Source organism: Leopardus geoffroyi, chromosome B2 (genome assembly GCF_018350155.1).
Source record: "Leopardus geoffroyi isolate Oge1 chromosome B2, O.geoffroyi_Oge1_pat1.0, whole genome shotgun sequence".
In the NCBI taxonomy this organism is placed as follows: Eukaryota; Metazoa; Chordata; class Mammalia; order Carnivora; family Felidae; genus Leopardus; species Leopardus geoffroyi.
The window spans coordinates 111,336,624-111,352,342 of NC_059332.1; the positions used below are offsets into that span (position 1 = coordinate 111,336,624).

The following is a 15,719-nucleotide window of genomic DNA, read 5'->3' on the forward strand; positions in this document are numbered from 1 at the left end:
ACTTGCAAGTTGGGCGCATTCTTAATTTGTACATGAAAACATTATCTTTTAGGTAGCCACGAGCTTAGCATATCAACAAAGAGGCATTTGAAATACACAGAATTTGTACAGACAGGCATGTTCAGCAAAAGGCAATGCCCATACCAAAGAGCTAAGTATATATATATATACTATATACTATATATAGTATATATACATATACATACATATACTATACATATATACATATACATACACATACATATATATATATATATATATATATATATATATATATATATATAGTAACAAGGATATAATCATTTTGTTCCACAACTGAAATATGTTTGAAAATTTTTTTAATGAATGTTTATCTGTTTTTGAGAGCGTGTGAGAGAGACAGAACACAAGTTGGGAAGGAGTAGAGAGAGAGGAAAACACAGAATCTGAAGCAGGATCCAGGCTCTGAGCTGTTAGCACAGAGCCCAACGCAGGGCTTGAACTCATGGAGTGTGAGATCATGACTTGAGCTGAAGTCAGACGCTCAACCAACTGAGCCACCCAGGCACTCCAATCTATAACTCAAATATCTTAGAAGTCATTCAAGAAGGGCACTTGGGTGACTCAAACTTCTGACTTCCGCTCAGGTCATGATCTCATGGTTTGTGAGTTCCAGCCCCACCTTGGGCCCTGCACCGACATTGTAGAGCTTGTCTGGATTCCCTCTCTCTCTCTCTCTCTCTCTCTCTTGCTATTTGCCTCTCCCCCACTTGTGTGCTCACACATGCATGCTCTCTTTCTCTCTCTCTCTCTCAAAATAAATAAACTTTAAAAAAGCCATTCAAGAAACTGAACATAATATATTTTTTTAAGTAACTATTAAGAGTACAAATGTGAAAATGCTGTAGTGGTAGTGACTAATAGAAATGAAACAATAAAATCCATTAAAGGATAACTCAGGGACATTCAGTCTATAATGACTTGACTTTAAAGAGATGGAAAAAGAGCAGAAATTGAGATACTAGCTCCTGCTTATCTTAAATCAGAAATGCTAATTTTTTTTAAATTTTTTTTTTCAATGTTTATTTATTTTTGGGACAGAGAGAGACAGAGCATGAACGGGGGAGGGGCAGAGAGAGAGGGAGACACAGAATCGGAAACAAGCTCCAGGCTCTGAGCCATCAGCCCAGAGCCTGACGAGGGGCTCGAACTCACGGGCCGCGAGATCGTGACCTGGCTGAAGTCGGACGCTTAACCGACTGCGCCACTCAGGCGCCCCAGAAATGCTAATTTTAATGACTTTTAAAACCCTTAAATATATCCTAGTGAACAGAAAGAGCTATAACTTAGAAACTATTATGTGAATTATAACATATATGCATATATATTCTATACACACATATACTCAATTTGATATTCTATGCATTTGGGGGAAGGAACTGGGAATATGAACTGATCAGTTTGTGAATCTTTCAATTACTTTATAAAAGACAACAATAATATAGCACACACTAGTGGGAAATTGTTTATAAAGATGCTACATATTGGACATTACTTATTCAAGGGGCCACATGTAATCACTGGACCCCATAGTAAGACTACTGCAATGTGGACTCTCTTGTGTCATTTGTCAATGTAATAGATACGCTTTATTGTCGGTCATGTTGAAAATTTTGATGAAAGTATTATAATCAAGTTTCCTGGCTTTAGTACCCTAAGCAATAATTTGAGACTAATGCAAGATAATATTGTGAGGTCCCATGAGAAGAAGAATGAAAATGATAATGCCTGATGCTTGCAAAACCAAAATCATCTGTGGTACTGCATTTAATTGAACGGGCCAAACTTCCCAAAGCACTGTTCCTCACAAACTTTGCAGGAAGATGATGTTACGTGTTAGAAGTACAGGGATATCCCTATGATCCAGTAAATATGGAAACACTAAGCTAAACCATTTTTTTAAGTTTTTATTTATTTGTTTTGAGAGAGAAAGAGCACACAGGGGAGGGGCAGAGAGAGAGAGGGAGAGAGAGAATCCTAAGCAGGCTCCTCATATCAGTGTATAACCCAACGTGGGTCCAGAGACCAGGAATCAGGAGATCATGACCTGAGCTGAAATCAAGAGTCAGATGCTTAACCAACTCAGATACCCAGGAGCCCCAAAAGAGTTTTTTTTTTAACTATGATATTTCTCAAAGCTAAAGTATATTGAGAATCTTCAAAGAGGGGGATTATTATGTGCATTGTTTTCCAAAGTGACTTGGTCATAAAACTCTTACACAAAAATGACCCTATTACTCCACAAATTTCCAATGTCTTTGTGGCTTCTGTAACTATACTCAGTTGAGGATTTTCTTCTACTTCCTTTAAACCATTTTTAAATCTCTTTTGCTGGTTACTGCTCTTTCTTACAGCAGATTAATAGATTTCCGTGTCTGAAACCATCAGCTCTCTGCAAATACTATAAATCAGCATAATTCCAGAACCTCACACCAAATATTTGTTAGTTTCTAACTGCAGAGAAAGTTCCCCTGAGATGCCAACACCACCACAGGCTCATACAATTTACCTTTTGCTCACCTAAGGAACCCTTCCGGAGAGCTTACCATGGCATGGGCTCAGAGCGAGCTGCTGGCGCTCTAAGGATTAACAGGATAATATTCCTATCTGTAAAAAAAGCTTAGTATAACATTTAAAACCCTGCTAGATCTGGGGGCGTCTGGGTGACTCATTCAATTAAGCATCTGGTTTTGGCTCCGATCATGATCCTGCGGTTCATGGTTCCGAGCCCCGCATCGGGCTCTGTGCTGACAGCTCCGACCTTGGAGCCTGCCTCGGATTCTACGTCTCCTTCTCTCTCTGCCCCACTCCTGCTTACGCTCTGTCTTTCAAAAATGAATAAATGTTTAAAAAAATTCCCACAAGATCTGGCCCTGTCCTATCTCTCCTCTCATAGCACCCTTCCAAAAGTTTCTTCCTCCACTAGACTACTTTCTTTTTCTTGAATATCTCATTGTGTTTTCTATACGAATAACGCTTCCAGGCTTCATTCTTTATGTTTTCTTTGTTTTCCACATATACACATTCCTTTGCACACAATACATAGGCAACAAAGGGCAATGCCATTGGAATTAATCATTCCTTCTCCTGAGTTTTGACTTGCCTCAACTTTTGCTAAAACACACCTGTTTTTCCCTACTGTATACCTTGTATTACAAATGATTATTCACACATCTCTCTTCCCTACCAGACAGAGCAACTTGAGGATAAGGACTATATTATTCATTTTTGTAGCATTGTAATGTCTAGCACAGTGCTTTTTTCAGAGAAAACACAAACGTTTACTGAATTAGTAATTTTGATCAAGAAAACAGTATGCATTTTACTATATTCAGATCAAGTGTACATATAGCGATAAACAGATTGTATATGTAAATATGTTTAAAATGAACGTGACAAAACTTGAAAAATTTGCCAAGTGGTTTTTTTGTTTATACTTTTTGTGTGTGAAACTGTTATTTTCCTTGTGTTAAATGACACCTACCCACTTGGGTAGCACCTGATTTAATCTTAACATCATACTATGGAATTAGCAATATATGAAATTCATATCTACCTTTAATGTCATTATAATTTATAAATGAGCAAAGATAATTTTCTTCAAGTCACGACCACCTCTAAAACAAACTTATTTTCATCAAATGATTTTAAGTATAAAATTTTGTTATTATCCTTACTTATTTTAGATATTTGTCAGTGATCTTCATATTGGAAACAAGTAAATTTGCCTGGCATTAAAATGGGTAAAAACTCAAAAATGATGTGGATATAATGGGGAAAATACCATGAAACCCTGTTGTTTGCTTTTTATTTCTCAAAAAGAACTTAAGAGCTCTTAGGAGCACTTAGGAGCTCACTAAGGAATGGAAAAACAAAAAAGTATTGTCATGGTATATTCAAATCACCCAGTCTTTTTTTTTTTGTTAATGTTTATTTATTTATTTTGAGAGAGAGAGAGAGAGAGGAGAGAGCAGGGGAGGAGCAGACAGAGAGGGAGAGAATCCCAGGCAGGCTTAGCTCCCTCAGCACAGAACCCAACAGCAGGGCTCAATATCACAAACCGTGAAATTATGACCTGAGTCGAAATCAAGAGTCAGACGCTTAACTGACTGAGCCACCCAGGAGCCCTTCACATCACCCAGTTCTATGTAGGAAGAAATTTAATTCATGATTTTTGTCAAATAAAAAATTAAATGGTCTAATCAAATGAAAGACATTAGCATATTTGATTCATTTTGGAATTAGCATTACCCATTAGTGACTGTACTCGAATCAAAATGTCTTATGCCAAAGTAGGAAAACCACATTATCCAGTAAACATATTGACATACTATTCATTTTTGGAGTTAAATAACAAATTTCAACTCTAATTCATTAAGGAACTGCTAACTGCTTAACTTCTCTGTTCCTCAAGTTTCTCCCATTTAAAAAAAAAATAACACTGTAGCTATTTCTTCCTTTAAGGAAGCTGTGGAGATAAGTAAAACACATGAGCAAAAGAATTTGGAAACGGCAAAATAAGTACATAGACGTTTCTAATATTAAATCCTCATACCCTGCATTCCTAGAGCTCTTTGGAGTTTTCCTAGAACTTAGATTTTGATGTATAACAGGAATTACTATATTATACTCCCTTTACAGATGAGAAATGTAGGAATGAAGAAGCCATTTGTCAAACATGGTGCAACCAATGAGGCAAGAGTAGAAGTAGTAGAACCAAAACACCTAACCCATTTCCCCACTGTAATCAATTGCATAATGTTATTCATATTAACCCATGAGGATGATACAAAAAACATATTGTAAGACATATGAGGGGAGACATAAATATACACAAACCAGTGAAAACAATGGAAAGTCTTCAGAAAGTGATCAAAATAGTAACCTCCCCTACTTCACCAAATACACATATGTCTAAAGATGGCTATTTACAGGCCAGTGCGACAGCTTGCCCTGAACTTGGCTTACCCCACTCACTTCTCTTGCCATCATTTTATTCTACTTCTTCCCAGTCTTTGTTATTTTTAATGAACTGTAGGAATAGGCTACTTTTCACAATAGATACGAGGTTCTACACATGTACCAGGGTAGATGGAAAGGCCTATTTTTCCCCAAGAGGATGTCCTGACATGGTTCAGCAAATTGCAGCTCTTTGACAGGCTGGACTTGAAACAGAGCAAGAAACATGCTATGTTCCATGGCAGTGCCTTTGGAAATCAAAGTCTTCTGATGGAGAGTTTTATTTTAACTCTGTTCATACCTTTCAAATAGAATAGGTTACCTTTGTTTCTAACTTAATTATCACATGCTATAATGTATGCCTTTTTAATCTTACTCTGTTTTCTCCCAAATTAAACAAAGAGCATTTCCTATGTATTTACTATATTCCTAACATAATGTATAAATACATACATAAAATAAAAAGGGAAATTATATTTATGTGTGTGTGTATGCACACCCACAATTTATACATATATAGGTTGATTACATCTATCTCCTCCATAAGAATATAAGTATGTAAGCAAAATATTTGTGATATGTGGCAGCCCAGGGTGACTCAGGATGGCCCCCAGTGATCTCCACTTTCTGATATTTATATGCTTGTGTAATCCTTTACCCTTGAATATGGACTAGCTTGCACATTTGCTGCTAACCAATAGCATGTACTTCCATGACTGTCTATATAAGATTATTTCTGTCTTACTAGCTGGTTCTATCTCTTGCTAAATTTGACAAAGCCAGCTGTCATATTAGTGGCACTCGTTTGAAAAGGAATTGAGAATGGTTTCCAGCCAACAAAGAAAGATTTGGGGCCCTGACTCAACAGGCCATGAAGGGCTGAATCTTGTCAACAATCATGTAAATGAATTTGAAAATTATCCTTCCCCAGTTGAGCCTTCAGATGGGATTGCAGCTTTGTCTAACAAATTAATTACAGTCTTGTGAGAGACTGTGAAGCAGAGAACTGAGCTAAGCCATGCCCAGATTTTTGAGACACAAAAGCTGAGATAATAAATGTGTGTTGACTTAAGTTTCTAAATTTGTGGTAATTTTTTCACACCAATAAATAATTAGTACAGGATTAAATAGATATTTGTTGAAGGAATAATTGATGCTTGAAGACCTTTAATTATCTTTGGAAAGAATACTAGAGTTATACTCAGTTCACCTGGGATTTTGCCTTAGTTCAATTACATACTAGTTATGCGAATTGGCCAAATTGTTTTTTCCTCCCTGGAGGTCAGTTTGTTCATCTGTTAAGTTAGGTAATTAAGTGAGACGATATCTAACATCCCTACCAGCTTCAAGATTTCCTATACATTTGAGTTTATTTTCATTCAAATCTGTCAAACAGAAGAGAACCAAATAGAATAAAATAATACATATTTAGTTATAAATTTCATCCTGAGACTAAATTCATGCTACCTTCTAGGAAACAAAGTCTTGGTTTATAATCCATCTATCTTTAATACACTGATATTTGGTTATCTCATGAAAAATATTTAGTAAAAAATATATCTGCCTCAAATATTTAAATATTTTGCATTGTGTAGATAAACACCTTGAATTTTGAAAATAGATTCCAATGTTTATCTAAATGATTAGTCCCTTGAAAATACTGAATTGAGATTTCTAAAAATTATTGTTCACAAAATGCGTGCATTTTACAACAAGAAAAAGGAATTTAAATTTAGGAGATAAGATTGAACTATCACTTAGAATCCATATTTGTTTAACATCAAACAATTGGCAAATAAATTTAGCATACTATATTTATAATTTAATATTTATGTAATCCTCCAAAATACATAACATTACATTGATATTCAAATTGATTTGGGGGGAGTATATTATTAAGATACTTTTGATCTTCGATGGCTTAAAATATCAATCAAGATATATGCATTATCTTTCTTCTTGAAAAAAACAAATCCTAAATTTGAAATTTCTAAAATTAGTCCAAAGTGTACTGCTGGTCAAAAGCTATAAGCCAAATATATTGTGCCAGTTTCCCATCGCTATAGTAACAAATAACCACAAACTTAGCTGCTTAACATAATATCCATTTAATATCTCCCAATTTCCAAAGTTCAAAAGTCTTGGCACAATGTGGCTCAAGTAGGTTTTCTGCTTAGGGTGCACAAGGCTAAAATCAAATTGCCAGCAGGGTTGCATTATTTACTGGAATTCAACATGTTGGCAAAATTCTTCTCCCACTGTCCACGTGCTCCCCTCAAGTTTCAAGCTAGCAATGGGAGGCAAGTCCTTCTTACACTTCAAATCACTCTTTCTCTTCTGTCACATGTCTATGCTTTAAAGATTTGTGAGATTACATTTAGCCTACCTGGATAATCCAGGATAATCTCCCTATTTTAGAGAAAACTACTTCCAAAGGTCTCTTTGCCATGTAATGTAACATATCCATGAGGATGACCACAAGTGGTAAAGTTCTTGGGGTTCCAAATTCTTCCTACCACATATGGGAATACTCTTCATCATTTTCTAACATTTCCAGATGCTCTATTATTTTAAGTATTTAATTTTATTATTCTTTTTTATTATTCTTTATTATTCAATTTTAAATGTAAGGCCAAATTAATTCTTATGTACAGGAAATGTTGAATGCATATAATCAGCCAGCTACCTGACACCCAACATATAATCTTTTAAAGTTTATTTACTTATTTTGAGAGAGAGAGAACACAAGCAGGAGAGGGGTGGTTAGAGAGGGAAAGAGAGAAAGAGAGAATCCCAAGCAGGCTCTGCGCTGTCAGTACAGAGCTGGACATGGGGCTTAAACTCATGAACCATGAGATCATGACCTAGGCCAAAACCAAGAGTTGGACTCTTAACTGACTGAGCCACCCAGGTACCCCCACAAAGTGTAATCTTTTAAAGTAAAAAGAATGATTATATAAACTATAAAAGGAAAAGTTACCTTTTGCCACTGTCTTTGTTTCTGGTTTTTCTTTTTTCTCAATTTTTTCCTTGTGAGTTGCTTAAACAGAAAAAATTTATATTAGTACACACTTTAAATAGATTTCAAGACCAAGCTTTCTCTTTATCTCAGCTTTATAGCCACCAAATTATGTACGATTTTGAAGATTGATGATATTAATGAGACTGATTTAGAAATAAGAAAAAAATTACCAATATAATAACAACTATATAAAATCCAATTTAAAAGACTTGGCATAAAGATTTAGAAAGCATTTTGAAAGCTAACCTCACTCTCCTTTTTAAAGTTATTATTCTAAATAGATTAAGTTTTCAAGAAAGATAAACAGAGAGCAGTTTTATAATAATTTGTCAAAAGATACTATATTATCGTGATGAAACACTTTCTTTATGATTAATTAAAATAAATATTTCAATCAGAATTAGAGCTTGGATTAAGAGCAGTGTTTCTCAACAAGGACGTAATTGACATTTGGGGAAAAATCATTTCTTACTATAAGGGACTGTCTTATGCGTTGAAAAATGCTTAGCATCTCTGGTCCCTGCTAACCAAATGTCCTCCACTCCAATGACATTTTGACAGCCAAAAAGTTTTTGTTTTTTTTTTTTACCCAAGTAAGCCCTAAGAAATAGCATCTTTGGTAGAGAATGACCAAAAAAAAAATCATAAATTATATAATCATAAATGATTACTGATCGAGTGCAGCTTCTTAAACGAATAGTATTTGACATACTTGAAACATTACACCTTCTCACTGTTTATGTAACAAATTAATAAATCAATATAAATTTATTTTCCTAGCTTCTATGAAGTAAAGGTGCTCTGAGACATACAGGAGCTTGTGCAGGTTAGTCATAATTCATTAATCTGTGTAATTTGGTAGTTTCCCAAATCACCACACAATTTACAGCATTTATGTATTATTTATTGGAGAATAATGGGAATTAAAAAAATTATAGAAAACTAAATGAAAAAAATAAGAGATTTAATTAAACAGGTGGGTTAAAGAACCAAATTATTCACATTAAAAATGAGAGTCCCAATTATTTCCATTTCTCCAACTATATAATAAGAACATTAATGTCCATCAGCTTTACTTGTATTATAAAAGACAAAATGTGCTTCAATATGTATTTAACAAACTATTGTTTTAAAACACAGTTGATGAACAGTTTCCCCAGAATATTGGAGAGATAAGGCAAATCTCACAGAAAGCTTCACGCACGATGCTCAGTTGAAGACCAAGTGATCCCTGCAGTTGCAAGTTCACCGAGAGAGAGCAGATGACACCCCTTCCAGGGTTTCAGCCTTTCTACCTCTCAGCCTGCCCCATAGCCATTTCCAATACCATTTGGAATTATAGGGAAGAGCCTGGACAGTGTTAGCTGAAGGAGCATGATGCCAAGCCAAGAAAGGCCCAATTCACATAAGGACATGGGGTTGCAGTGTAATGACTTACTTCATAAAAAGCAAACTCCTTTAATTGGTATATAATGAAGTAAAGGACACTTACAATAAAGTATTTTATTCTGCTTTCCAATATGAAAATTTCCTGTAATGTTTCTAATTTAAGAGTGACAAATTCTTGATTATTTTGTAATACAAATATTTAGCTGCTGTGAAAGTTGAAAAAAATCATATGAAATATCAGATTATTTCATTTAGTCAGAGTATATAGAACCTAATGCCAATAATTCCGCATAACTTAACAGCAGAAGGGAAATAGATACCTGTTTCTAGAACAAAGAAGGTGGCTGTATTGCAATTCGTGTATATCATCACTAAGTAAACACTAATAAACTAATAACTATTTAATTCAAAATTTTAAATATGAGTATAGAATAAAGAAGATTGAAACATGTTCCCATGGATCTGATTCCTAAAATATTATAAAACATTCTATCTGACTGGAATGTTGCACAGGAAATAGCACAGCAGTCTATGCATATTGTGGACATATAAATCAGCTGAAATCTAGCACAAAGATCCTAGACATGATCCACTCTAACACAAGAGCAACAAAAAAATGAAATTGGAGATTTATTTCACATCATACATTGAAATGGATTTTTTGATGATTTAAGGTTACATGTGAAATATGAAACTAAATTTAAAAACTTGAGGAAATATTAGCAACTGTTGAGTTAATTTTTGAATGAAGATTCAAAAACAGAAACACCAAAAGAAAATAAAACATATCTAGCTATATAAAAAGTCAAGAATCTAAACACACACACACACACACACACACACACACACACACACACGTATATACACACATATGCATTCACACATATCCACTCACACAGAAATCCTGAAATTAACTATGAAACCTGAGGAAAATATTTGAAAAAGTGACAGACCAGGAAAATATACCCAAATGACATGCACACCCAAATGCATGTCATACCCAAATGACATGCACACATATCATCAGGAGAAATGAGTAATAAGTGTGAATATTTACATAAGAAAAATATATTATTAAAATCATTCTTAAATCCTTAAATCTACAAATAATAAGTAGCTAAAAGATATAGTGGAAGAAAATATCTCCATTTACTCATTTTTTAAATTATGTTTTTTAATGTTTATTTTTGAGAGAGAGACAGAGCGAGCATGGGAGGGGCAGAGAGAGACAGAGACACAGAATCGGAAGCAGGCTCCAAGCTCTGAGCTGTCAGCACAGAGCATGACATGGGGCTCGAATCCACGAACCGTGAGATCATGACCTGAGATGAAATCGGACACTTAACTGACTCAGCCATCCAAGCACCCCAAGAAAGTACCTCCATTTCAATACCATGAAGCTTTTATTTTAAAATGAGGAAAACACCAGAGTGCCTGGGTGGCTCAGTCAGTTAAGCGTCCAACTTCAGCTTAGGTCATGATCTCTCAGTTTTGTGGGTTCAAGCCCTGCATCAGGCTCTGTGCTGACAGCTCAGAGCTTGGAGCCTGCTTCTGATTCTGTGTCTCCCTCTCTCTCTGCTCCTCTCTCCCCTCTCAAAAATAAATAAACATTAAAAAAAATGAGGAAAATACCTATTTACTGATACGGAAAGGTCTTTAAGATATATTATTAAATTATAAAAGCCAGAATATAGGACACGTTATATTTTGTGTAAAAAGTGGAGAAACAATAAGCTATATTCTCTTATAAATGCATATTGAAGTTTTGAAAGATGCACATAAAACCCATGAAAGGGGTTTGCTGTGTGTACGTGTGGGTAGGATAGAATGCTACTGGAGGGCTGAGAACCAGGCGGGAGGAAGCTTTTCATAATGCATCTTTACCTACTGAACAATGAGTCTATATTACAGATTCTAAACAAATACATAAAAATTAATTTTTTAAATTCCAGTCTTATAGGTAATTAAAGAATGCAAGTTAATATAATGAGTATACTTTCTCACCTATCAAATTGAAAAAATATTTTGTGAAATAATATCTTCACTGTTAGCTAAAGCAGTCTCACAACTGCCAGGGGAAAAATGAATACATTTCTAGAAAGTAAATTGGTAACCAAGTTGGAGTCTCAAATATTTTATTTACTTCAGCCTATGAATTACTCTTTATAGATTCAATTCTAAGGACAATATCAAAATATAATTTTAAAAATAAAATCTTACGTAAAGAAGAAGAGGTCAAAGAGGGAGGAACCAGTGTGTAAGGACAGCAGTAAGAACAATTCCATACCTTTCTTTTCAGCTTTTTCTTTTTCTTTTGGTTTTTCTTTGTGTGTAACTGGAAAGAAATAGACAATATTTTTCGCTTAAATAAAGAGAATAAATAATAAGATGTTTGCATGGCAATTTTTGATGTCAAAAACTTGTCTGGTGCTTTTGAAAATCTTTTTTAACTGGAACGAAGTTTTACATAGTTAGATGTTTAAATATTAAGATAATTATAAATTTTTTATTTCTATTTTTATTTCATACCCAAGCACAAACTTGTACCAAAACCAGGTGTGATTGCAAAAGTAAGAATACACCTCAGCTTTTTCAAATCTTTAACTTCAATTTAAGTAGAAAACTTTAAAAACTTATGCTATATGCCAGAGGATCCTAGCTCAATATGAGAGAAACACTAAAATATAAGGACAGAAATGCAGAGATAATTTTCTGAATCTGATGCAAAGTATAATCAAACTAAATTGCATATGTTACTCTTCTACAGAAACGTTCTCCACCCAAAATTTTTGAAAATATTCTGGTATGAGATTAGAATGACACTAAATCCCCTTACAGAAAACTACATTTAATTTACTCTGAGCTGAGATCCAATTAATTAATACAGGAGAGCTCAAATTTAAGTCAAAAAATTTCCCCATAATTTAGTCATAACTCTTATTAATGGCACGTCCAATTGTCAGTCTAGACACGTGGGAGTCATCTAAGATTCATCTTTTATTTTCTACTTCTGTTCACTTGCCAAACTTTTTCAATCTACCTTTCAATATACCTCTTACCCAACTTTTTTTTTTTATCCAATATTGCATTCTCTACTTGTCCTTTATTTACACAAAAATATAGAAGCACATGCTATGTGCTAAAGACTGGCAAGATAGACTCTATCCCTGTCATTGTGATGTCAACAAGTGGATGAATAATGGAGGCTAAACAAATAACTGCAAAGGTAGTTAATTGCAGTTGGTATAAATGCAGAAAAAATTTTGGGTGGCATTCAGAGACCTACAGTAACCTGTGTATTACAGGAGTATCCCTTAGTAGAAGTGACATTTAAGAATGTGAAGATGAGAAGAAATTAACCTAGTAAGGGAGTTGGGAAGAGAAAATGAAAGAGACCATTTCAAAATTTGGAGCAGAATGCCCTTCTTGGTATATTAGTATTACAAATATTATTATAATAACATTAACTATTCTCTTGAACCTTTAGATTTAGATCTTTCTCTCTCAGAGTAACCTTTCTAACAGGAAATTCTGATTATACTTTTGACCTGTTACAAATATTAGTATCTCCCTCATGGCTTAACATGGTATCTATTACATAGTAGGTGCTATATGAAATATAAAAATGTTATTGCTCTAATGATTTGACATTTGCATGTCAATCCCATCCTATCTACTTGAATTTCCCCTTGAACTTTACATTCCACTCATATCAAAACAAGTGCAGCTGCAAGCATGCCCTCCCCTCTACCTGCCTGTGCCTTATACTCGAATCCCCACTCTCACACTTCCTCTTGTCAATGCACCTTTTCAGTCCTGACACAGTTGTTCCTCCTTGTAAAGTGTTCTTTGATCTCTACTTATTTTATACACCAACTGAACCATGTGTATGCACATTTAGCATACACATTTTAGCAATCAAATAATAATACTGCCAATGTCAGGACACCTGAGTGGCTCAGTCGGTTGAACTTCTGACTCTTGATTTGCGCTCAAGTCATGATCTCACCGTTCATGAGATCAAGCCCCACATTGGGCTCTGAGCTGACAGCGTGGAGCCTGCTTGGGATTCTTTCTCTCTCTCTCTCTCTCTCTCTCTCTCTCTCTCTCTCCCTCCCTCCCTCCCTCTCTTTCTCTCCCTCTTCCCCACTCACGCTCTCTCCCTCTCTCTCAAAATAAATAAATAAATAAATAAATAAATAAATAAATAAACAAACTTTAAAAAATGTTGCCATCATCCATATATCTGACTTCCTAGTCAGTGAAATCTCTTTAAAGACTATAGCATGTTATTTTATTTTTGTACCCTTGGCTGATCATTTGTCTGCCCCATAGTGGAGTTTTAATAGACTTTTTTGGAGTAAGCCAAATTCTAAAACATTATAAGAAAAACTGCTTTCATCTTTTAGTACAATTCTATTTATTAATGATATGGTATAGATATTATAAGCACTGCTTGTGTTTGGCCATTTAAAAATTTTCTAATTTATCAAAATTTCTTAAATAATTAAACCCCAGTGAGAAACAGAGGGGAAAAAATACACCTTAGAACATCTAGACATAATTTTTCCTTACATTTAGTAGTCTTTTTAGGTGTTTCTGAGTTACTAAGTTCAATATAAATATCTCACAAAAGAAAGAGAGGACATCAGCATTCACACATGACCACAAATAGCTTATATTGGTTCTTTTGGACCACTATTAATTAAGCTAAAAACTAAAAGAGAATCTTGGCAAAAACAAAGCCTCTTTTAAAAGTTCTCTAGAGGGAACCAAGTTTGCATGAGATAAGCTGTGCTTTTGGAACCTGACTGGCAAGATTCTCAAGAGAACACCTAATCTGTGTCTATGCTCCTGTGAAGGACCAGACCTCACCCACCTTGGACAGCTGGTTGTCCATTCCACTAAAGGATTTTCTGGCTGACGTGTGCACAGGCATAAATGGAAGAATTAATACAAAATCAAAAGAGCAAGGGGGCTGAATTCAGACTCAAATTAGCATAGTAATGCCTCGTTCCTGTTACCCTGGGGGAAAATCTGGTTCCTCACAGTCTAAGTTTTGATTTACAGACACAGTCCTGTATGCTGAAATTTCATTATCCCCCTCAGAAATGGTACCATAACATTGCTCAGTGAAACAGCTGGACCCCTGTGCTCTAGGGAGCTGTTCAAAATGGCAGACAGCCAGTAAAGCTTCTTGGATGAAAACTTCAAACTTTAGCAAGACTGAGCTCAAATACCAAGTTTAAAGTTTCCTTTATCAAAACAATGCAACCATCAGTAACTGACTTAATAATCACTCTAAGATTAAAAAAATAATTTTCTACAAAAACTGTTTACTTATGTACCTCTTTGCTTAGACACTACAAACTGACAGTTTTCAAATGGAAGAAAAAAGTACCTTCCTTTCACCAGCTCTGTTTGGCAAGTTACATCTTAGCTAGGACAGTTTTAGCTCAGGACAAAATAAGCTTGTTGCACCTGCTGGAGCTTAATTTGCTTGTCATCCTTATTTACAAGAAACAAAAGTCTCTTCGGTATACTGATAATTAAAAACAAATGGAATCCACCAGTTGGAATGGCCCTGATGTTTGGCATCAGAGCTGGCATGGCCCTGCTGTTCCTGCACTTGCCCAGACTCTGACCTTTCTCTGACCAGAACATTCAGCTCAACTTAACTCTGCAGCAGCCTCTCGCCCACCCCATGTGGTCCCTCTCCAGCATTCTGCAAGCTGTGCTCTGTGCTTTTACAGAGCGTGGCCCTGGCAACCTGCCGGACAAGCCCTGTGTCCTTTTCTGAATGTACCAGAGCTCACAGTGCACCTGACTCTGAGGTTCTTATCAGGCAAACCCTCCCTAGGGGCCAAATCTGTAAGGATTCAGTGCCAGGCTGCCCGAGTCCTTCTGCTGATCTCTCTGTTCTCAGTTGGAAAAAATCAAAAGTTTGGTGCAAAATTTTTTTCAGTACTGATGTGCCTAGGCTTTAGTCAACACTAAACAGTGTCAGATATACTCCTGGTTAGTATGTATGTCTCTGTATGTATGTCTTTATCTATTTATTTTGTAACTAATCTGTAGAATTTCCATTCTGTGTTAAGGCAAGATGATCTACACATTCTAAGTGGTAATGATGGACTCAATAGAAAAGCACTCCTGAGTAGAGAAACTTGTCAAAGATTATATTACTCATTTTTCCTAAAGGACAAATTTATCATTTTTTATTTAAAATAAGCACACAATTTTAGAGCTGATAGGAGCAGTTAGCCTGAACTTCTTTGTCCCTGGATAAGAAAACACTGCCTCAAAAGAG

The 15,719-nt window shown here is 35.2% G+C and overlaps 1 protein-coding gene across 2 annotated transcripts in view; it reads right to left on the reverse strand.

Annotated features, from left to right (window-relative positions):
- TRDN (triadin) overlaps positions 1–15,719 on the reverse strand; it is a 389,767-nt gene that overhangs the window by 273,028 nt on the left and 101,020 nt on the right. The window contains exons 6-7 of one of the 2 annotated variants that reach the window (XM_045499455.1): positions 11,697–11,744; positions 7,979–8,038 (exon numbers count right to left, since the gene is read on the reverse strand). In XM_045499455.1, the coding sequence (XP_045355411.1) occupies positions 7,979–8,038; positions 11,697–11,744 (108 nt within the window). The remainder of the gene's footprint in view (positions 1–7,978; positions 8,039–11,696; positions 11,745–15,719) is intronic. The other variant, XM_045499454.1, reaches the window with a different exon arrangement.